This window comes from Hoplias malabaricus, chromosome 5 (assembly GCF_029633855.1).
Source record: "Hoplias malabaricus isolate fHopMal1 chromosome 5, fHopMal1.hap1, whole genome shotgun sequence".
Classification (NCBI taxonomy): domain Eukaryota; kingdom Metazoa; phylum Chordata; class Actinopteri; order Characiformes; family Erythrinidae; genus Hoplias; species Hoplias malabaricus.
In genome coordinates, this window is record NC_089804.1 from 28,986,095 (window position 1) to 29,010,868 (window position 24,774).

The 24,774-nt window shown below is 38.9% G+C and overlaps 1 protein-coding gene across 1 annotated transcript; it reads right to left on the reverse strand.

Annotated features, from left to right (window-relative positions):
- Nucleotides 1-703: 703 nt before the first annotated feature.
- LOC136697292 (uncharacterized) lies at nucleotides 704-17,111 on the reverse strand. Its single transcript, XM_066672325.1, has 5 exons — nucleotides 17,005-17,111; nucleotides 14,886-14,994; nucleotides 12,695-12,785; nucleotides 9,403-11,235; nucleotides 704-882 (listed from the first exon to the last, which is right to left on the reverse strand). The coding sequence occupies exons 1-5, from the start codon at nucleotides 17,109-17,111 to the stop codon at nucleotides 704-706; spliced, it is 2,319 nt and encodes a 772-aa protein (XP_066528422.1).
- Between the last annotated feature and the right edge of the window lie 7,663 nt (nucleotides 17,112-24,774).

Here is a 24,774-nt window from a genome sequence, read left to right on the forward strand (position 1 = left end):
TTTCCACCTTGTGCCCAGTGATTACGGGTAGGCGCCGGACCCACCGCGACCCTGTACTGGATAAGCAGTTACAGACAATGAATGAATAAATTCTACACTCAGAAGATTAGACGCTGCTATTGCACCAAAGGAGGACAAACTACCAAAAGTTTCTCTTGATTTCACGGGGAAAAACGGGTGAGCAAACTTTTGGCTTTTGACAGACCAAAAAAACATCACAAAGAAAGAGACAAGCATACAAAATAAATTGTGCACACAGAAAAAACAACACAAAAAAGAAAGAAAAAAATGAAAGTGCATGTATTATTACCAAAGGATGGATGTGAATGAATATTATACACATGCAACACCACTGCAACTAGTGCATCTAAAGAAGTGTAAGTATCAGAGTCTCGGGAGAAGAAAAAGGGTCCACTTCTGCTCTTCAGTTATTTCTCAAGGACGGTAAAGTGCTAACTCACATTGGCATAAACCCAGAATCACTGTTAGAGGATCAATATTATCCTTGGCTTTGTCTGAAGTGTTGATCAGAGAGAATTTGCTGCATGTTCACAAGCAAAGAGTGTGATTGGTCGATTTGTTTGCACACCACAGTAGGAATGTGATATTGTTTCTTAGAAGGAGACCTTGAGGCAGGAGGAATGTGGGAGATGTGTGGTGCCCAGAGGGATAGTTTCCAATAGGCACTTTACAAAATCTAGTGTCAGCATGTACCTTTACACTGCGTTCCATTTGAAATCGGATGTCGGGATTTTCCAAGTTCCAAGTAGGAAATTTCAGCTGGACTCCCTGCACAAGGCGGATTTCCTACTTGGAAAGTCGGGGGAGCCTTACCAGCCCTGAATTCAGAATCCAAGATGGCTGCCCACACTTCCACAGTTTCTAAAAGCAGTAGGAGCATACAGTTTATTAGCACTTTTTATCAATTTGTGTCTCATCAGTTGTACACACAGTACCATCCAACTTCTGTATGTGGACATGTTTCCATGGGATTTGGAAAACATTGCAGAATGTGCTTTTATCAATTGGTATCACTAAAAATATTAACCGGAAATAAGCTTATAATGAAAAACTTGGTTTTCTGAATGTTTAACCTGTGGTGTGACGTCATTTCAAGCTCAGACATCCGACAAGGTAAATGTAATGCAGCTTTGGACCAGCACCATGGTTTTCTAAGTTTGTTCCTCTGGTGAACAAACTTATCTAGAGTATATGGCTAAAATTTTGTGGACATCATCTCATACAACATGTGTTTGAAATTAATTAGATTAATTGCTAGTATGTGCCAAGATGGTGCTACCCACTGTCACACAGCTCCAGGGTTCTGAGGTTGTGGGTTTAAGCTCCCCATCCAGGGTGTGTTCCTGCCTTGCACCCAGTGATTCTGGGTAGGCTCCAGAGCCTCTGTGACCCTGAACTTGATAAGCAGTTACATAAAATGAATGAATGAATGAATTAATGGAAAATCGGTTCATCTTTGCAGCATCTTGTACTCTTGTGGGAGTGTTTCTCCCAGATATTGGAACATTGCTGTAAAGGCATGTAGCCAATCCAATGCATGGGTTCAAGTCCCGCTCCGGGTGACTGCCTGTGAGGAGTTTGGTGTGTTCTCCCCTTGTCTGCGTGGGTTTCCTCCCACAGTCCAAAAACACAGGTGGTTTGGCTACTCAAAAAGTGTCCATAGATGAATGTCATATGAGTGAATGTGTGACACCCTGGCGCCCCCTTCAGGGTGTGTTCCCGCCTTGCACCCAGTGATTCTGGGTAGGCTCCAGAGCCTCTGTGACCCTGAACTTGATAAACAGTTACATACAATGATTTAATGAATGAGTAAATGACTGAATGTAAATCGGTTCATCTTTGCAGCATCTTGTACTCTTGTGGGAGTGTTTCTCCCAGATATTGGAACATTGCTGTAAAGGCATGTAGCCAGTCCAATGCATGGGTTCAAGTCCCGCTCCGAGTGACTGCCTGTGAGGAGTTTGGTGTCTTCTCCCCTTGTCTGTGTGGGTTTCCTCCAGATGCTCCAGATTCCTCCCACGGTCCAAAAACACAGGTGGATTGGCTACTCAAAAACTGTCCATAGGTGTGAGTGTATGAGTGAATGTGAGTGTGTGTCACCCTGGCGCCCCCTTCAGGGAGTGTTCCCACCTTGAGCCCAGTGATTCTGGGTAGGCTCCGGACCCATCGCAAACCTGAACTGGTTTTACAAAGACCCAAAAAACTGTGTTCCCTAGTGAGAAAGATGTTTACATGTCTCCTTTAATAAACTAAAGTATAAAAATTAATAAAATAAAAAGTAATATATAACCCATGCCCAGGCCACATTATGTTTTAAATCAATAGGTTAAATGCCCTCTAATTTGTGCTTAATTTCACTTACAAAATCAACAACAAAAAATGTAATTTGACCAAGAGTTGGCAAACCTTTGCAATGTCAGATTTAAAAATCCAAACAAACTTTGTGCCCAATTATTCTTTTTACTTTATGAAACAGTCATTATCTTGACACCTAACTGTCTTAAATTTGCTAAAACATAGCTGCCCTTATGTACAGGTAATTCTTAGAGCATAAACTGGCTCATTCAGAGACTACAAAGCATTTTGGTTATTCCTCGTTCCTCATGGAACAAATGTAACATAATAAATAATTACATTCATAAATATCTTCTCTGTTTTTAAAAGGGAAACCGGGAGGATCTTGACTATATGTCCTTGATTGTGGCAATGGTATTCATAATTATAGTCAAGAGTCCATGGAGATGGAAGAATTGCTGTGGCTCCAAAGGAGAGAGGAGGGGAGATGGTTACACAGACGGCTTGAAACAGCAATAATCCCATCCTCTCATCCATCATCCAAAATGATGTTTTGTCACAGTGACTTCAAATGAAATGGTGAAACCTCTGGAACCCACCCTCCCAGCCCCTCTCTCTTTGTTTTGGCATTGTGTCAGAGAGGACGCCTTGCTTTGGCTTTGACCCACGTGGCTTAGAACTTTTACACTCACTTTTTGAACTTACAAATGTCCTTCATGTAAGTTGTCACATTGTGACATGTGAGTATGCCTGGGATAAGAGCTTCATGCTGTGAGCTTGACAGACCACTTATGTACAGCTGCAAACTTTTATGATAATTTTGGTTCTACAAAGTTGGGGACTTTTTCTGAGAAGAACTTAATAATAATAAAGTTGTGTTAGCTTTACTGGTCAGTTTCTTTACTGGTCACATACACTAGGAATCCAAATATTTGTAGAATTCAGTTACCTGAAAGTGCACCCACTCTAGGAACTGATCATAAATTCTGCACACACATCATGTAGCTTACAGAAATTAAAGGAAAAACTACCTATTATTCATTCATTCATTATCTGTAACTGCTTATCCAGTTCAGGGTCGCAGTGGGTCCAGAACCTACCTGGAATCTTTGGGCACAAGGCGGGAATACACCCTGGAGGGGGCACCAGTCCTTCACAGGGCAACACAGACACACACACATTCACTCACACACTCACCCCTACGGACAATTTTGAGTCGCCAATCCACCTACCAACGTGTGTTTTTGGACTGTGGGAGGAAACCGGAGCATCCAGAGGAAACCCACGCGGACACAGGGAGAACACAGCAACTCTTCACAGACCCGGAGCGGGAATCGAACCCACAACCTCCAGGCCCCTGGAGCTGTGTGACTGCAACAATACCTGCTGCGCCACCGTGCCGCCCTCAACTACCTATTAAGTAACTTAAAAATCATATGGGACATTGTCCAAAACCATACCCATGTAGTACATTCCCTTTTATAAGTTCTGCCATTACAGTTATTTCCCTTATAAGATGTGGGGACTTTAGGCCTTATTCCCAAGCTATGAATGTTACTGTAAAACATGTTTTTTCTTATAATAAACTTGCTTAGTCTTTTATAAGTTATTAGAAACTGGCCAAAAACTTCAGGCTCATTTGTATTTAAAAACATTTAGAATAAATAATTATCTTCACATTTCTGACAAGGAATACAATTGCTAACGTACCAGGTCAAAACATCACTAAACTTCTCAGCGTTCTGATGCAATGCATTGCGGCATCAGGGGAGATGACAAAGTCTCTACTAAATTCTCTTTCCCACCCTTGTCAACAAGGAGGTGAGATCAGTATTGAGTGTCCCATCCAAGACCATCCAACAACAACAGAAATCCAACACTACTGCAGCCTAGACTAAGAGCAAAAAGAAAAACACTCGAGGACAAATTGTGTTTATTACTGCAGTATTCACCACAAGCCAAGAGCTAAACTGAAACATTGGCTATGGTTGTATACACTCAGTACCCTGACTACATTCTTAAATACCACCCTTTAAACTGCACCACGGCTGAGCTTTAAATTAAAATATCGCTTTTCGTTCTGTTCCTACTTTAGTCTCTTTAATCTACATTAAAGTCAAAACATTCCGCACAGTGGTTCATTCACAGTGTCATCAGAAATTAAGGCTGGTTTGTTCTCTTTAACACTTCAAATGTTCTGGGAAGTCACAGGGAACATTTCTATGATTTCATGTTGATGGCATTAGTAAGATCATGTTCCGGTTGGATGATGAGTTCTGGATTACAGAAGTCATACTGGCAGCTCCCAAAGGTGGGGCACCATGACTCCAGATCCAGCAACCCATATATATATACACCTATTGTTATTTTTTGGCCTGTTTGTGTGTGGCCAGCTGAAGTGTTGTGCTCCAAAAAAAAAAAAATTCACAATTTGGCACAGACCATGGTTTAGTTAATTTGTTTCTCTGTACATCGTCCTCTAGGTCAGTTCTCCAACTGTGAATATATCCTCCCAGAGACACAGAAAACATGCGTTACACTGATCTATTGCTACAGTTTCCATATGGTTTAAGCCAACTTCCATAAGGAGTTATTCATCAAGGAAATCTCTCATACTCAGTGATGTACTACAATCAAGCAGTATCCAGTTCCAGCTTGAGTAAATCCTGCCTTGCTTCAGATCTAATAAAAGGAGTCAACATTTACTGCACTTCCATTCTGTGCCTAGCATAGAAGCTTAAAATCTCCAGTCAACAGTGTCAGTCATACGTTGTTAATACAAGCCTGTAAGTGCTTCTTGAAAAAAAAAACACTGTCTAGGGTATACATATTATTGTAGATCAAAGTCTGGGAAATCAAAATTCATCAAAGACATATTTTAAAGTAGGACTGGGTATGCAGGAAGGAAAAAAAATACTGTTCACATAAGCCTTTTCATCAAATGGCCAGTGAATAGTGAATCAGGGAAAGCTACACATCCTTGTTGCCTGAGGCAAACAAATTTGGTGGTTCACCTGAATACCTAACACCTGCTTAAATGCAACTATTCACTTTCTATACTAAGCCTTGGAAAAATAAATAAACTCCCCTTAACAGCCCCTCTCATCATTATCTTTGTATTCCGGGCTCTCTATTCACTCTTTTTAGATGTGGAGTGTGAGTGGGCTTTTAATGACTTGCATTATCTGTCTGTGGGGAAGAAGCAGTGGCATTGCAAATTGACTGCAGATAGAAAGTATACTACAGTGAGTGGGAACATAGAGAAAAAAACTACCAGAACTAAATAAGTTACTAATGACATTCAATAATATATATACATTATCACAGTGTCTCACAGATATCTCACAGTATCAGTATTGGTCAGCTACAATAGAGTAAATTAATCCATTTTCCATGAGGCATTTTCCTTTTTTCTAAACTTAATTTCTTCACACAGTCTAAAATTTAGCAATGAATGGACTGCTATGGCAGGGTACTATTGAAGTTACTATTGTATAAGTGGAAGACCGATACTCATGCTCATAACAGCAGAGTATCACAAACACAAGCACAAGCAGAAAGCAACAGTGAATATAAATTCATAGTCAAAAATGCAGAAAATTAACAAAACAGAGACACATGCACCAACACATACACACACACACAAACCATTATTAAGATAAAACAAAACACACACAACAGAAATAAAGAATGGCTCAGAGCTCGGTCAGCAGAACAGAACCAAAAAAATATAATAATAATAATAATCCACAGGTATAAAATGTGGAAAACCAGTCCAAAGAAATGACTCTATAAGAGTTTAACAGTAAGCAGAGCCCAGGATGAGAGCTGAAGTGACCCAATCACAGAATGGAGATACATTTTGTTATTTAAAACAGAATATACAGTGCAGAAAAAAGGTAGATTTTGCTAAATGTAGAAGCAGTGTAATGTAAATTTGAAGGTACAACAGTGGTGTTAAAGTCCAGTTGTGTTCCCTAAAGTTATATTACATTCTCTTCTCCAGAAGGAGAGGGGGATATCTGCAATATTTCATTATCAGAACTGTGTAAAATACATTTAAAACATATAAACATTTAAAACATATAAAAACATAGATATAAAAGACTATAATATACCTACCATATCTTATTTTCTGAAAGTGTATAGATTAGCGTTTATAAAATTTGATATGTATTTTTTCCATAATTACATATAGAATATTACAGTTTTAATGTAATTCTGTTATGAAAAACTCATACACCAGTAAAAAATAAAATACTGCCAAGCACAGTCTAAAAAAAAAAACACTTATTGCAGTTTGTTATGCCAAGCACAAATACCGGGAACACAGCCAATCCTCAACAATTTGTCCCAAACTGTAGGTTTGTCTGTCACCATTGGCTAAATTTGAATGGCCTCTGGACATGACAAAAACGACTTCAAGGTCTTTTTTTTCCAGGGTTGACTTGGCTCTAGGAATCGAGCTGACATATCATCAAAGTTACAGTTATGACACGTCTGTAAAATACATCAAAGGACAGACACAAGCTCTCACATATGTTATATCATTTCATCATGTGCTATTAATTTGAAATTACTTCCTCGGGCTTGGCTCTCAAGCCTTGTCTGAGTTGTCTGAGGCAGCCATGGACATTCTATCACATTTCTATCATATGCACGCATACCCTACCTTCTATATGTCCTCATTGTCCATTCTCTCAGTTCCACTGACCATAGAGAAGCACTATGTAGTTCTACAATTACAGACTGTAGACCATGTTTCTCATGTTTCTGCATACTTTATTATCCCCTGCTCTTCAGTGGTCAGGACCCCCACAGAACAGGTATAATTTGGGTGGTAGATAATTCTCAATGCTGCAATGACACTAACGTGGAGGTTATGTATTTCTATGTGTTGTGTTGTTATGAGTAGATCAGACACAGCGGGGCTGCTAAAGTTTTTAAAGCCCTCGGTGTAACTGGATTGAGAATAGTCCACCAACAGCAGCCTGTGTCGTGTGTGTGTGTGTAGCCAAGGTTATCATACAAGATTCTCGAAGTGCGCCAAAATTTGGACATTTCAACCCAAATTTTTCACTACAAATATAAGAAACAAAGCAGCTCAAATTCAAGACGTGCTTCTATTTACCATAAATGCTTAAAATATAAAGGCCCAAGCTAGGCTAAGGAACGTGTGTTATCAGCATGAAGAAGCTTTCCCTGCTCCCTGGTATCTGACATATGAGAGGTGGTGAAGTTACCTGTCAAAACCTCAAGTGTTTCTATTTTGAGAAAGCTGTTTATGTTGAAGAGTCGCCAGCTGGCACAGGACAAGATAACTAATTCCTCTGCTTATCTTGTTGAATATGAACTATGTCCTGTAGGCAGAAAAATCTTCTCAACACAGACCTCCATCCATATTTAAAAAACATAAAAAAAAAAAGAATATTTATCAGCATTTAACCATTTAAAGCCCAAATAAAAAAATGTTTTGCTTCTTATTTTTCAAATGACTGATATATCTTTTGTCAGAATGGTAATTGTAGAGAAACTTACTTATAGTAAATCAGAGGTTGTGATGTCTACAAATCTACATTATATCTACCATAAATTCAGTGCATTTCTTTAATATCCAAAATGACCAATGAACATAAGCATGCCTTCTGAATATTTATATTAACACGTTTAAACCATCTATAAAGTCACTTTAATCTGATATGTAAAACAAGGTAAGTATTTGCATGTACACTGCGCTGGCCTCTGGTGAAACAATAAGTAATAATATGCCAATAATGATACAATTGCCTCGCAAAACCCTATATATGTTCCTGGAACAATAAAGGCTGGCAATAAAGGAACATGGTGCTTCTCATTATAGTGACTGAAAACAATAATGCACAGAAATTCCAATTACAAATACTGATACTTCTGCTTATGCCTGAAATGCAACCAGTCTGGGGCTAGATCTTAATGAGTAAAAGTGTACAAAGCCAATCTTTGAATGCACTGCCCTGGAGAACTCAAAGGTGATCTTAACAAATGTTTGTGGCAACTAAGTCTACTAATGCCAGGTGTTCAGTGAGGAAGGAATACTGTTTAGTTCAATCCTTTAGGACCTCAGCACACAATTAACTGACCTTTTCAGTCAAAGGAGATAGATGACTGCACAGCGATAATGCTTAAATAATGAAAGAGCTGTGTCGGAGTTGGGGGGAATGTCAAATAGTAATTAAAATGTGGCAAACAAAAGACGGATGAATCATTAGATTAATGCATTTTTGAAAGCACCGTCAATACCAGACTATGCTATGCTATGCTATGCATTTCTGAGGAGATTAAACATGAAAACAGAAGTGTAATTCATTACAAAACTTTGAACTTTTTACTGAAATTAGAGTTTATTCGATTTTCCACGGTTAGTATAGTCCTTGCCAGGTGTGAACATCAAGATTTATACCTTTAAATTAATCCAGAAGCCACCTTCCAAAGCAGTGATGTGCTTACAACCATTAGCATCCTGCACTAATAAATTGTTTGAGCTCGCTAAGTGACACAGGGTGTTGTTGTGTGTGAAATATTGTGTTAACTTGTGTGATGCTGAGTGGAGAGGATGTACTCAGCGGGAGTGTTTGGCTTTGGTGCTACAGACAGCCCGCTCCCCCACCCACATGTTGAATATTTACACTAGCTCTCACATTTCCAGTGACTAGAAAGCGCTAGAGCCGCTAACGTGCTGAAGACAAGCATGAAAGCAAATTGTGTTCATAAGCGGCGTGGAATCGCGGAAACGGTTTAATAGCTGAGCTGCCATGCAAGCTGTGAAAACAAGTCTCTGTTGGCTTCAGGAGAGAGGCCCTTTTGTTTAGTTTTGTCATACAACACCATGTTCAATGTCTGTGCCACACCATTGTCTATGAACAGCTGCAGACATCAGTTGTTCCTTGCTAATTTGCTAATTAAGCTGAATAGCAGTGTGTTGTACCTGGTCGACGTCGACTCTCAATCAAAAGGGTATTAATTAAATTCTCAAGCACTTGACAATACACAGCCACTTGTGCATTTTGCACAGTGATTAAAATGAAAAGAAAGCACTTGTTTACTCACCCTCATGAGCCTTAGGGAAGAAGCTTACGATGTTTTCTCTTTCTTCCCTCTCCTCCTCTTCTCCTGCTTCTTCCCTAAAGTCGAAAAGACTTTCTTTGGTAGCTGACTGTCCCTCATCTACTTGCTCTCTAATGGGATGCTGGGTAGTTGGGCTAAATCTCACAGGGGGGATTGTAGAGCTCTCCAGTTTAGTTCTATACTCATTCACGGGCATTTTAGATGTTGGATATGTGGATGTAAGCATGCTTTCCTTATTTTCCAAGTTGCTAACTGTGTTTTCTTCCTGTTTGCCCTGTATTCCATGAGTCCCATATCTTCTGTCACTATCTGTGACATTATGTATATTTACTGCTTCCTCAATTCTGTCCTCGTCTGTGACATCTTCTTCCATTTGTGTGCTGTAATGCTCTCTAGATTCTGTTGTAGGTGCCTGACTATAATAATCGGAAACAGTGTTTCTGGTAGTTTGCCATGTTGTTGTGGTCTCAGTTGCCTGTACTTGATGTGTAGTTTGATCTACAGTCGCTGGAGAGTCAGTTACAGTTTCACTGTATGTGGGGTCCTCATACAAGTCAAACACCACAGGATATTTGCTTTCTGCCAGAGCAGCAAGCCCTTCACTGTCTGTAATGCTTTCATCATGTGCACTTTCATTACCATTTTCTTTATAAAGGCCCAGACTTTGTCTTTCCGAGATGTCTCTGTCAATAGAGAACTGTTCCTCAAATGTGGGGTCTCTGAAGACAGGTAATCTGTCTTTGTCTGCACTATTTTTAGGACTGTCAAATCCAACCCTTTCAGTCTCATCTTTAGATATGCTCAATGTGTCTTTTTTGGAGCTGTCTTTATGAAGAGCGAAGTGTACCTCTGTCCTCTCTTTAGGAAACCATGGTCTATGAGTGATTGCTTCATGAAAGCCAAACCTCCCCTTAAGCTCCTGTTTGCCTCCCCCGTGGACAACCTGATGGGGCATAACATTTTCTGGATACGAAACTGAGATAATGGATGACTCTGTAGGAGGCACAAAGTCATGCTCAGAAGGCTTTGAGGAATCTGTGGTAGTGTAGTCATAGTCTTCCTCCTCCACCTCTTCTTCTTCTTCTTCCACCATGTGGCTTCCATGTGGGTTCAACTTAAAAGGTGGAAGACTTTCACCGTGAGATACCAGAAGGGGTTTGGAGAAGGAACTCCTCGAGTCTTGGGTTAAGATGTGTCGAACTGGGTCATTTTGACGTCTCCATGATGGATTCCCCTCAGTGGAAGTTACAAGCATGGGTTTGTGGACTTTCCTTGGATCACAGTCTGGGATCGGGTAACACATTAATTTCCCGCCATCAGTGGGGCAGTGGCAGACTTGGCAGGGATCCATTTGGAAAGTATGCCCAGCTTCATACTTTAGCTCCTTATACACACACCCGATACGTTCACACTGAATACATCCATCCACAGGCTCTGACTCCTCTATGCAATTTGCTGGAAGCTCAGGACATGGAATAAAATGGCAACTGATCCTTCCACCTCCCTTTGGGCAAGAGCATTCTGTACTTCCAAAATCCACAAAATAAGATTTTCCTTCAGGCACCCGACCATTTCTGAAGCCTTTGTTAAGACAGTCATAGAACTGGTAGCCTTCACACGTGCAGCCAATTTGGATGCAAGAGGCACAACAGGCACCGTCTTCTAAAACTTCTTCAATGCAGTTCTGAAGAACAGGGCAAACCACTCCAGTGCAGTCTCTCTGACACATACAGCCACTCACACAAAGCAAAAGCAGCAACTTCAACAGCTCCATTCCAACAAGTGGGCTGCCAGTTGTTTGCATGTAAATGTTTACTGAGTTCAGTGCAGCTGACACCACTTTCTGTAGTCTTTAAGTACCTGACAAAAGGTCTCCTTTCGTCTCATGAACTGACAGCTGAATCTAGCTGAAAAGAGTGAGAGAGGCATGGAAGGAGAAAAGAATGAGAGAGGCAAGTTAGGGAGTGCACAGCAGATTTCCTGTTGAGCTTTTTCAGCCTGCCCAAAGTAATGGATTGAAAGCCAACATCTGGCTTCATACTAAAATTCTGCCTCTTAAGTCCATCCCATATCTTAAAACCACAAAGCTGTTCTATCCTAATATTATTTCCCCATAATCATTAAGATCAATGCATGGTGTGGGAGTGTATTTATCACCACTATATGAGATTCTATTAGGGTGGTTCTTGTTTGTGCTGCAATACACTTTCCCTATCATACATGAATACTAGTACAGTATCAGCAGATTTGCAGGTTGACTTATTATTACACATGGCTTATATTCATATAAAGCATTTCTTTGCTTCTGCAATTTTATTTGAAAAGTTATTTCCCCTATAGTGCACTTCAGCCACTGGAACACAATAATGAGAGAAGGTCTTTGGGGCCCATGCCCCTTACTTTCAGACTTGTAACTCCAGATGGTTTTTGCTAACTGCACTGAGAAAATCAGGATCTCTCACTCCAGTCAGGTTATTGTTGATTAGGTGTTTTTTATGTTTAAAAATAGTATGATATACAAAGTCATTCAACCGCAGTACAGATTTTTTATACCCTACATAGTGGTAGATGGAGTAAATAAAAATATAAAAATAAGTTATTTATTTTTATTAAAAATGGCAAAATTAACTATTAACTATAAAAATTAACTTTCTTTCCTTCGCTTTTCTCCAGTTTTTGTCAAAATTGCCTTTGCACTGATGGCTCTGCCTAAGGAACCATGTGGAGTACAGGTTCTGTTTGCTTTGGAGAGCTTTCAAGCCCTAAGGATCTGAAGCCTCAGATGCTAGCTGCAGATGAAGGAAAACACTTAGAGGGTTTCCTAAGCATAGATTAACCCTAATGTTTCGATGTCTGGACAGTAAAACATTTCCTCCAAAAGGATTAGGCATACAACCTGCAAAATGATAGCACTTGAACTGGTACTTTTTATTTATTTTTCATCATAGACCAGGGAGAGTTGAACAAGAAAACGATTACAAATTTTAAATATCATTGCCATCAAAATAAACCACAATTAATGGCATTAAGGTTAGTAAATTACAGAACTATTATTAATAAGCATATGTTTCCACTGTCAACCTTTATAATCCTTAAAATTCCAGTGTTACATTTTGTGTCAGTATTATAGCAACATGTCTAAACAAGGGATGAAACTCCCACCGTATTGTGAATACATTGTCAAACAACAAGTTTAGCCACTTGTCTGATATGCGAGTTAGGCAAAAAGGCGCGAAAAAAATGCAAGCGGCGCGAAAAAAAAAAATACTCCTACCTCGAGATTCTCCATCCAGCAGGAAAAGTTCCACTTTAGCCTGCAGCTTCTTCTGAGCCACAGAGCTAAGACCCCCGTGAGTAGTGCTGAGCTGAGGGGAGGGACAAGTTACAGACCTTTCCCCACTGCTCCTTTCAGCAAAACCAATCCCAATGGATAGGAAATACACATATTTCAGTAAAGTTTGCAGACACCTATCTGTTACAAACGCAACACAGAGATTCATTCTGTGTTCTGTTACTTCAGCATGCTTCGCATTGTTTTCATTAAATATGAGTCATAATTTCTTCAACATGTTCTTAGTTTTTATCACAGTGCTGGGTATAGAGTGAATAAAGTGGTCAAACGCATATTTCATTAGAAAAAAAAACTGATGAAAGGAAAGAGGCAAGTGAATGTGCAGATTATTTATTTCTTTTTTTATTTATTATCTCCATTTAAATGGCACTTAAAGTTTCATCCGTTTCCCCCTCATAACATGTGTTTCTGGAAGTGGGCTTCAAAGTCAGCATCTGGTCTTTGATTAATTGCCCTCCCACCAAAAAAAAAAAAAAGTAAATAAATTAATAAATAAATAATGTACTTATTTTTTGAGTGGCATAGATGAAAAACATTACAACTTTGCCTTCACGTAGACAGTGAGTCCCCAGCATTAAACTTATTATGTGTAAAACCATGGCTGTCTGAATCCACCCTATTTAGACTGTCTTGGAGGGGTGTCTTTAAATTGCATTTAAAATTGTCTAAAAGGAACACTATGTAGTATTTTACCTTAAAAGTTTAGCTTTAAAATCATTGCAATGCTCCACTGACTTTTAAGAGGGTGAATAAAGCCTCTGTTGTTGCTACTTTGGGCTCAGCACTAAAGAAACAGCACTATGTATCTTTTGGAGGAGGGTAGGAAACCACCTCACATCCCTTCCACCTTTCCCCTTGCTTTCAGGACAGTGCTGTAAAAGTGATTTACAATCTGCAATTCTGCAACTGTACAACTGTATGGGGGTGGGGGGGGGGGGGGTGGGGGGGCAAAGAGCACAAATACTAAATCTTACCTAGTGTCCCTTTAAACATTTTTTATTACTCATGATACACATCTGTGAAAAAGACCTTTAAACATACAGGACAATCTCTTTACCATATTAATAAAAATATATTATATACTTTTCTAATAAAGAAAAAATATTATTACCACTCATAGTATCATTTCATATAATAGAGCCAAATGTTTGTGGACACCTGGTTGTCCAACATTCTGAAATCAAGGGTATTGATATCTACTATGTTTTCCTTTAGGCTGCAGGCAGGGGAATTTCTATGAGGATATGATGGCATTCAACCATAAGAACATTACAGTGGTGTAGTTTTGATGGATGATAATTTTGCATCACAAAATCCACTTCAAAACACCCAAAGATTTTGCATGGATGCCTTTATAATCTTCTAAATGATGCATGATATTGGGCATGGTAAGCTTAAGATCATGTGAACCTGCTCTAGAGCATTCAATTTCATGCTTGTCTATGGTGATTATGGAAGCTGTGCGTGTACAACTTAACATAAGTGTCCACATGGCTGTCTCTTTAAAAATGTGCAATTATAATGTGTCTTCCCATTGCACTAAGGGCTGTGAACACACACCCAGAGCAGCAGGCAGCCATCTCCATCACCTGGAGAGCAGTTGTGGGTTTGGTGTCTTGCTCAAGGCCTCTTCAGTCATAGATTGAGGGAGAAGGACAGTGCTGAGTGTCCCTTCACTCCCACCGCCTCCAATTTTCCTGCCGCTCATGGGAATCGAACCAACAACTTTTCAGTCCTAAGCCTTCTTCTTTAACAATTGGGCCACATCTGCAAACTTTATATATGTATAGTCTCTATATACAGAAGCTCCTTTACACTACACTTTATTTGACATCTTTTTACCTCTTGTATTTCAATGAATAAGTATTGAAATATTCAAACACAACAAAAGCACAAAACATATTTTTTTTGTGAATTTGCAGGACATTCTGCTACTAAAGTTAATAAGTTCCTTTTAAACCTGAGGTGTCTAAATCAGTCTCAGCTTGATCTTCTTTCCTCGTGTGAAATTCGTAATAATAGGGAAACAGCATTTGTGCTGGTGTTGCTTGCACTTTCAAAGCATGCCACCTCCAGAGCCTTGGCAACAGACACGATGGCAAATTTAACTTACGGCCAGTGTTGTTTTTCTAGGACCTTTCTTGTAGGCCTCCACATAGGAGCAAAGGTTGTAACCTTGGTAAACAAAAGCCATGTGCCTGCAGCGGTTTTTGAGCTGTGAGCTGAAACTCAACATTAGAGACACAAATCTTCAGAAAACCAGGAATTTATTTTTCTTGCTGAGAATTTTTCGCTCCTGTAACATGTAATAGTTGCTTACAATATTTATTCTTTGTCTTTTTGGCAGTCATTTATTCAAACACGTGAGTCTGTGGTAGTTTCAGAGACCTTTAAAGAAACATTGGCTTAAAAGTGGAATTAAATTACCTTGATGCATTAGAGAACGACATGTGATTATTTGGCCTGTCTGTTTAAAAACCCTTGAGAACTGCCACAGGATACTTGTAATGGTGTGTGTGTGTGTGTGTGTGTGTGTGTTTAGTAATTCACAGAAGTTCACATTCAATAGTCAGTTTTGCCATGACCTAAGTTCCAGAAATTTGGCACAGGGAGAATAAAGAAACAGTGTTTCCAAGGAAAAGAAGCCCATAAGGCTCTGCTGAATGTGCCGTCCAGCCCTGGTATGTACAAGCCAGCACAAAACACAATAACACAAATACACCAGGCATCCTGGAGACTGTTTACTTTAACTCTGCTAAATCTCCTCCTGAATATTTTAGACATTATTGTTCCATTGTGTGGTTAACATTAGGGCAGAGAGTGATCACTTCTAATATGAGATTCAATGTAAATTTACATCTGGTTCTATACTTCCACTAGAGTACATGATCAGTGCAGCTTTATATTAAAAATAGGGCAATGGAAGGTAACATTTTTCTTCACTGGGTAGCAAAACTATATACTTACCATTTATGTATGCATATATGCTGTCTTATCTGAAACAAGAATATCACATGTAAATTAGGCCTGCAGAGCATGAACAGTGTACTAACATTGCGATCACTGCAGCTGTGATACACCATGCAATATGTACTTATCAATGACTAATGTTAATTACCAAAATAACAACAAAGATTTACCTTTCAAATCATTGTTTTCATTTGTTTGTGTTTACACATTATTCAGCCAGATGGGTTGTTTATACATTTTTAATAATTCTAACATGTAGCTGTTATTCTATAAGTTCATAAGCTTTAATTTGTCCATAATGATTAACGATTAATGATGGTGTTAATGAGCCCATATAATTAAGAAGGTTATAATAATATTAGAACATTCAATGCCTTGCATTTGAAAATTGATGATTACATTTCAAACCAGATTACTTATCAGGTCATGGTAAATACTTGATCACTACAGGATGTAATTAATTTATTAAGTTATTGGCAGGGAAGCACAGTGGTGCAGCAGGTAGTGTCACAGTCACACAGCTCCAGGGACCTGGAGGTTGTGGGTTCGAGTCCCGTTCTGGGTGACAGTCTGTGAGGAGTTTGGTGTGTTCTCCCTGTATCTGCGTGGGTTTCCTCTGGGTGCTCCGGTTTCCCCCCACGGTCCAAAAACACACGTTGGTAGGTGGATTGGCAACTCAAAAGTGTCTGTAGGTGTTTGTGTGTGTTGTCCTGTGAAGGACTGGCGCCCTCTTTAGGGTATATTCCCACCTTGCGCCCAATGATTCCAGGTAGGCTCTGGAGTGGACACACCGTGACCCTGAATGAATGAATGAAGTTATTGCCGGGGAAGCACAGTGGTAGGTGGAATGGCTACTCAAAAAAAAGTGTCTGTAGGTATGATTCCAGGTAGGCTCTGGACCCAACGCAACCCTGAACTTGATAAGCGGTTACAGACAATGAATGAATGTTCTAAAAAAAAGCAATTTGAAATACTAACTAAACCATCCAAGAACAGCTTCTGTTGTCTAGCTTTTATTATTAAAAATATATTAAGTCTCATTAACTTACATTTAAAATTGAGATGTTTCCCTGTAAACACTGTACATTTACTGTTATAAAGATGAATTGATTTAAGCAAAGTTTTGTTTCAGTGTCTGAAATTTGGTTCACAGCACTTCCTATACAAGTGAAGAGATCTAAATTCTGACACTTATCTCAGATGAGGCATGGTTTGAGGAGTCCAGAAAGAGGCTGGCTGCTACAAAGATAAACAAGCCTAACTGTGATCCTTGTAATTGACGCTTCTCTGCCAGGTCTGAGCCATGCCTCTTCAGCAGAGCATACAGCCAGCAGATGAGCTGGAGAAATGAGAGCTCTCCTGAATGCATTTAGATGCCCTGTTTGGATTTGCTCAACTGAAGCAAAGAGAAGTTCTCTGTTGAAGTACATGTGAAAATGTGGATTTCATGAGGCCTCACCAAAGCTGTTTACGTTTGTGCATTGATGAGCTTGAAAAAATCTATTCAATAAGGAAGTTTAGTGCAACATCATTAACAGAAAGTGTCGGAGGTGGAAAGTGTGTGTGGAACATTGTGTTAAAAAGTGCTGGGAAAAGATAAATGGTCACTAGTTTTGGTTTTATTTTTATAATCATGAATCTGATATCACTTTCCATTTAGGTCTATTTTTTCTCTGTTTAAAGCAACACTATGTAAGGATTGTTTTGTTTTATGCTTTATGTTTTTCTTGTGAGAGGTTTCCTACTCTCCTCCAAAAGTTACATAGTGTAGTTTTTGCAGTGCTGAGCCTGGAGCAATGCTAGAGACGCTGTTCCCTCTATTACAAGTCAGTGAAGTGTCACAATGATTTTGAAGCTGTAATTGTAAGGTAAAAATCCTACATGGTGTTGTTTTAAGAAACATATTGCGACGCCATTTGAGGTGGGCAAATAAGACACACATTACTGCAACAAGCAACATTTATTTAAGTGCCTTTACAAGGGCACTAGGCAGAAAGGAGCAATAAACAGGCAGAACTGTGTGCTTGGATGGGCAGAGCCCTTATTCACCACAACAAAAATCCCCTAGACGGTGCATATACTCTGCCCATGTCAATCAGCATACACTAAACACACACACACATACAAAGATTACACAGCATATCTGCATTCATGTCAGTAACAACCTTTAAACACCAAATAATCCTGAAATAACACATATTAGCTGTCCCTGGGGGAGCCGCTAGGCCTGCTGGGAACTCCCCTACCTGTCCAAGTCCCAGGTTTGGCACAATAATTTGCCTGTGTTTATGACCCTACGTTTAACTCTATTAGTATAAACAGAGCTTCATTCTTTATTAATCCCAGTGTCTATTGGTTAATTTTGGTTACAGCTAACAACCCACCATAGAGTGTTTTTTGGCCAACAAGAATTATACATTTCTGGGACAGAAGGTGGTTAATATTTAAGGTGCAAAGCATATTCAGAATGTGTGTCATTATAGAGAAGTAAAAATAAATGCCCTCCACAGGATTTCATCCAATATCCAATTCTAATAATCTCAAATTTACCTCAGTGGTGTCAGGGTGGTTAAAACACAATTCTGTTTCTAGGCCTTAATTTACCACCTCTGATTTTATGTAATGTTTATATTATATTAAGCACTTTATACATTAGAATAATTTAAGGTAACGTTGTTTTTTGTTTTTTTTTGTTTAATTATGTATTCAGCTTAATCTAAATACGCTATGTAAAAATGATACAATGAGGCTTTTTAAAGAACATAGTCAGCCTTTGATGAAATTGTGTAGTATTTGCAAATAACCTTTAAAACATCTGCCCATATACATTAAATGACCTTATTAATTATTTATAATAGCTAAAACAAAATAAATTATTTGTAAATATTTGTAAATTATTTGTTATGTTGTGCTGTTTAGAGAACAATGACATGAAAAATATTTATATTCAGTGTCAAACAAAATTATTCTGACTGTTGACCATGCTGTCTGATTGCATGTTTGAAATATGGCTCAAGAGAGTTTCAAGAGATAAGAGAGTAATTAACAATGAAAGAAACACAGAAACCCTGTGATCTGTCATATCACCTGACACCATGAGTACAGAGACTGGGGAAGAGGAGGAGCCATGTGCTCTCCTACAGCTTCTAACATCACAGGGGCATCACCAGAACTCAAACTTGCGATACCCTGATAAAAGGACCAATGCTTAAATTTATAGTACTAATGTATCCCCCAAAAATACAAAAAACACTTTGTCCAAATGTAAAACAATGACAATTTCTAAAGTTATATTTTAAGTGAAAATCTTAACTTAAACCTATACACAAATATATTCCTACAGGCACTGTCCATTCTATCAGCTCCAGGTCACAGGATGCGACCCACAGGACACAGTTGGCTGGATGTTCTTGGTTGGTGGACTATTCTCAGTCCAGAAGTGACACTAAGGGCTTTAAAAACTTCACCAGCCACTGCTGTGTTTGATCCACTTGTAACAGCACAACACACACTTACACACCATCACCATGTTAGTGTCACTGCAACACTGAGAATGATCCACTGCCCAAATCATACCTGCTCTGTGGTACACCTCAACTCCCCTTATGCTCTCCTCGCCTTGCCTCACCTTCTCTGAAATTCCAATTCAGAATATGACTCACAGAAAGGTATGTGAACATGGAAAAGCCAGGAAGGATATTGTGTCTGCACATGTGAACTCACACGTAGTGATTTAGCTATGGCTGACTGGATGGGCCTTTGTCAAATCTGGGTGGGCCTGGGGCTACCTGAGACACTGAGCAGGTAGTGTTGCAGTCACACAGCTCCAGGGACCTGGAGGTTGTGGGTTCACATCCCGCAGAGGAATTTGGAGTTGGGTTCTCCCTGTGTCTGTGTGGGTTTCCTCTGGTTTCCTCCCACGGTCCAAACACAAGTTTGTAGGTGGATTGGCGACTCAAAAGTGTCCATGAATGTGGGTGTGTGTTGCCCTGTGAAGGACTGGCGCCCCCTCCAGGGTGTGTTCTTGGGCCCAATGTAGGCTCGGACCCACCAAGACCCTGAACTGGATAAGCGGTTACAGATAATGATTGAAAGGTTTGTAAGGTATTGTGCAAGTTTTCATTTTCGTCCTTAATACAAAGTGCATTTTCATCAAAATAAATGCTTTATCAACTACCACTTAATTTGGGACTGGCATGAGTGTGGCGCTTGTGGATGAAGTGAGGGAGGTGTTGGCTGCACTTGTCACCACACATTTGCGAGGTCAGAGCTGACGGGGCTGTGAGTGTGTGATGCTGGGCCTTTTGCTTCCCTGTCACATAACTCTGACAAGCGCGCTCGCTGGCACAAGGGTGAGATTTGTACAATCTCAGTGTGATCTCAGGGAGTGGAGTTATCCTGCACAGACTGTCTTTTAAAAGTGCTAGGAGAGATAGCTTTATCTGAAAAGAGGCATATGGAATATTTTAGCTGCAAAACATCTTTGCCCTGCTTTCTGTTCCTCTGTAGTTAGTATATTTGAGTGATAATAATTGATGCAGATGAAACATATTCTTATTTGCTCTTTCATCCCAAAAATTGACACTGACATGTAAAGCACGTGATCTAACAAAGCTGAAATTTTTATTTTGTCCTAATGATTTGATTTCTTTTTTAGGATTAATTTATGCTCTTTATCACAACGGATTGTTATAGCACACCAGAAGCTCCAAACTCTATACTGATTCAAGTTTGTGAACGGATTTCCAAAGGTTTCCAAAGCGCATATGATAATAAAAATTAGGCCACAGTGGAATGAAATAGTTTTCGTCAGTGTGAATAATTTCGGGATTTCATTCACTCAGTTCTCTGATTGTCATGTTTGTACTTTTTGTTGTTGTTGTTCAATGTATTGGCTAGTTGTATCAGAGGCTGACCCCTGGATAGCTGTTTCATGTTGTTACATCATTCCCAAGCCACTATAGCAAGTATTGAAATATAGTGGCAGTAGGTGAAATGAAAGAGAGAATAAATGAGAATCTGAGTGATTTTAACATCCTGATTTTGCAATTAACTTAATTACTGCATTTGCCTAATTATTTTCACAAAGGACATCATGCATTTGTTGTAGACCTTAAAACAACTGTAAACAAGCTCCAGTCTGAAAATAGATATGTTTATTTTTTCCATCAAATAAACAATGTGCATTGTAGGAAAACAAACAAACAAACAAACAAAATAAAAACAGGTTATAAATACATCTCTTAAAACGCTTGTTTGTAAATGCTGCAACTGCATTAATCCCTATGCTTTACTATACTGACATCCACTGCCTCAGAGACAGGAGCTTGTAACGGATATATTAAGTAATTTGTGGTAAGTGACTTGGGTTTAACTACAGGTTTGGCTGATTCAGACAGGTCAAAAAGAATCTGGATATAAAGTAACTCTGATTGATCTATAAAAAGATATATCATCTCAGACTACAGTCCATTCCCACCTTGTACATTTGTGTATCCACTCACGGACAGACTGACCATTGCCCCATTTGAATGGGAAGATGCCAATTACTCTGCATTTTGGTTTTACAAGCAGAGCACTTTGCTCCGTCTTTAAGACTGATGTAAGTGCCACTGCTGAGCCTGAGTAATCCACTTATAAAATTATTCTAGAGATTATAAAACCAGGGCTAAAGGGGAACTTGAAAGTAATTGCGTTTGACAGAGTAATATTAGACATAATTGTACCGTGAATTAGAATCCACTTGATTTATGAAGAACAAACGGCCTTGACAATTGCTCTGAAATGCCCAATACGTCACCAGCGTTGAAGTCATGGTGAGGGATGCATGTGACTAAGGGACAGGCGAAATTCATTTGTCTTGTTGGCCTGCTCCCAAACATATGATTCTAATCAACAAGGGAATCTTGCTGTGGGTCATGTGATACACCCACAAATCCCAGTGACACAAAGTTATGGGGTTCTATGTCTTAACAAATCCATGTGTTAGGTAGAGGCCTGTAACCTACTCTCATTAGATAAATGCTGTGGTTTTGACCTTGGCCAGAGGCTGGTGGTGAATTTAGTACTGTATCATTCATAACCTAATACAAATGTATACTTAGAATTATTTACTGATCTTATTCGGCTAGGACACACTTTTATTTCTTTGATATGCTACATGACCACCTTCTCATTGGAAAAAATTTAAAAAATTAACCCTTGATCCAGTATGGTGCCTATCAAGATACACACACACACACACACACACACACACACACACACACAATCGTTGATTATGCTCAGGAACATATGCTTAGACACTCAATTTTCTCAAAAGAACTCTCTATAATAAATTCAAGCACACAGTAAGCACTAAAATTGCTGTTTTTTTTAATCCTTCTATTTGTTTTGGGCCCATTTTTCATGGCTGGGAGAGGAAATGTGTACAGTTGAATTTACACACTACTATTTCTGCTTAAAATATGCAGTTAATTTGTATATCTTTACATATCTATAGCTGAAAAAATTATGGTTTCAACCACTGGTTCCAAATAAAATAATTTCAAAGGCAGTATCTAGTGAGACCAACATCTAAAGATTTAGCTTGGCTTGTCTTGCTAATAAGCTCAGTTGTCTATGTGATCCCATATTGTGACAGTGCTGTTAAATTGTGGGAAAACTCTGGAATGTCCACAGAAAGAGGAAGTGGGTGCAGCAGGAAAGTCTGGTATCTGCATTAAGCTTTGCATTGACACTAATCTGGACAATGTAGCGCTGTACTACGCTACAGAACATGTTTTAAAAATGCACTGTAAATGATCACCATGATTTAACGTTTTTACAGTTTAAATGCTGTTTTTATTATTTAATTCTGAAAACAAGAATTTACTTGTTCTGCTTGTGTTGTTGCCATGAAGTTAATCCTTGGATGATTTATAAGGCTTCTAAGTAACACAATTGTCTAAAGCAGTTGCATCTTTAAAGGTAGAACACTAAATTCATGTGATCCAGAAAGAACACTGCTGATACCCCTAGCCTTGCAGTCAGGGTCCTCGGATTGTGGGTTCAACCCCCACCTTGGTTCACTAGTTTCATATGTTCCTCCTGTGTTTGCATGGGCTTCCTCCAGGTGCTCTGATTTCCTAAGAAAAAAAAAAGAAAACATATGCTGGTGTGTGATTATTTAACTGTGCAAATTGTCCATAGGTGTGAGTGCATTAGTATGTAATGCCCTGTGATGTACTAGCATCTAGGCCAGTGATTCCGAACACACCCTGAACCTGAACAGTTCGAAGTGTTACAGAAAAGGAATAAATGAATATAACATGCTTTTGTTATCTGTCATTAACTGAATCTTCTAAGGGTTAATGGGCCAGGTTTAGCAAACAAGAAATAGTTGAAATACTTTCCCTGATAGGGGTGGTCACTGAAAGTTGAGTTCACGTTGCACATTCGTTCAGAGGTCTTTTAAAAAAAGAAAGAGAGGCAGCCTTTGAGATTCTGCTATGTCTACAGGAGAGACCTTGTTCAGTTGGGTCTGAGGATTGTCTGTAGATTCCACTAAAGCTTGAAATATTTGTGTAAACCAGAAAATATCAGTTCTGGTTAGGGTATGATATCTTTTCTCAAATATTTGTCCAGCTTATTTGTTATAGATCTGCAGTCTCAAGTCTGAAAGCCGTGATGATCAGAACAGAAGTAGCTGTTTGCCTATGTTTGCCAGCAGTGGAGAAATGCACTTGCCAGGAAACTCAGTCTGGCTTGGTTGTTCAACTACCATTAATGATACAGTCACGCAGTAACAGAGTTGAGATCAGTGTCAGATGTACTTACTGGATGTCCAGATGGTTGTTAAACATGCAAAGCGCAAAGGTTGTCATAGGAATATTCATATATATATATATATATATATATATATATATATATATATATATATATATATATATGACCAATCAAAGATCTTCTCATTATTCATTGGTGGAATAGGCCTACTCACTGTGTAGAACTGTGTACCAGCCTCAGTTATAGCCTCAAACACATTAAGAAGGTGAGCAGTTCTACAAATAAACTCTTGTCTGAAAACAATTCCAGGTGACGACCTCATGAAGCTGACTGAGAGAACGCCAAGAGCGTGCAAAGCTGTCATCAAAGCAAAAAGTGGCTACTTTAAAGAATCTAAAGTATAAAACATATTCTGGTTTGTTTAAAACTTTTTTTTGTTTACTACATAATTCCATATGTGTCCCTTCATAGTTTTAATGTCTTCCATATTCATTTACAATGTAGAAAATAAAAAAACAAAGAAAAAAACAGATGTCCAAACTTTTGACTGGTACTGTACTTTCACCATATGGCCCAAATAAAGGAAACCCTCCCTGAGTAGGCATGTCCAAACATTTGAGTGGTACTGTATATATATAATTTTAGATGTGACATTTAGGGAATTTTCAGGATGTAGTCAGCTTTGAATGCATATTACATTTTTGACACAAAAGAGCTTTACAAAATTCTGAATACAGACTCCTAATCAGCAAGGCTAGAGTGACAATAGCAAGGAAGAAAAAAACCTCAAAAGCATGAGAAAGAAAAACGGAACGTATCCAGACTTGAAAGTGAAAACCATTCTCCTCGGGGCTGCACCAGATAGTGCAGTTAAATTCAGAGATGAAATTTACATAAGTAAGACTCATATATTTCGCTTGCATACTTTTTATTGCACAGCTGTGAAAAATGGACACCAGATGCTTGATTACATTCAGTAGCAGTGAAGTGAGTTTCTTCTTTCATTGTGTTTCTACTTTGTGGTGAGTCTGTGGCTCCAAACATTCAGTAAGTTCTCTAGTGTTAATGATGTATGCAGCTGCTTTTTGTATTTCTCTAAGTTCACAATTGCTCCTCATTAGCTCAACACATATTCACCCAACCCATTTGTGCATAATAAGTGGGTGCATTGGTTGATAGCACATTGTAAATGATTAGATTCACAACAATTTCAGTCTCTCTTTATTGATATTTGTCATGATATTTGTCATGATATTTGTCATGATATA

What these genes read in the sequence shown, in the direction of transcription:
- LOC136697292 (XM_066672325.1), bottom strand. Translation starts at nt 17,111, where the DNA reads ATGCATTCAGGAGAGCTCTCATTTCTCCAGCTCATCTGCTGGCTGTAT. An exon ending in CGTCAATTACAAGGATCACA is followed by an intron (nt 14,995 to 17,004) that starts GTTAGGCTTGTT and finishes GTTGAGTTTCAG; the next exon opens with CTCACAGCTCAAAAACCGCT. An exon ending in CTTCCCTAAGGCTCATGAGG is followed by an intron (nt 883 to 9,402) that starts GTGAGTAAACAA and finishes TACTGCTTTTAG; the next exon opens with AAACTGTGGAAGTGTGGGCA.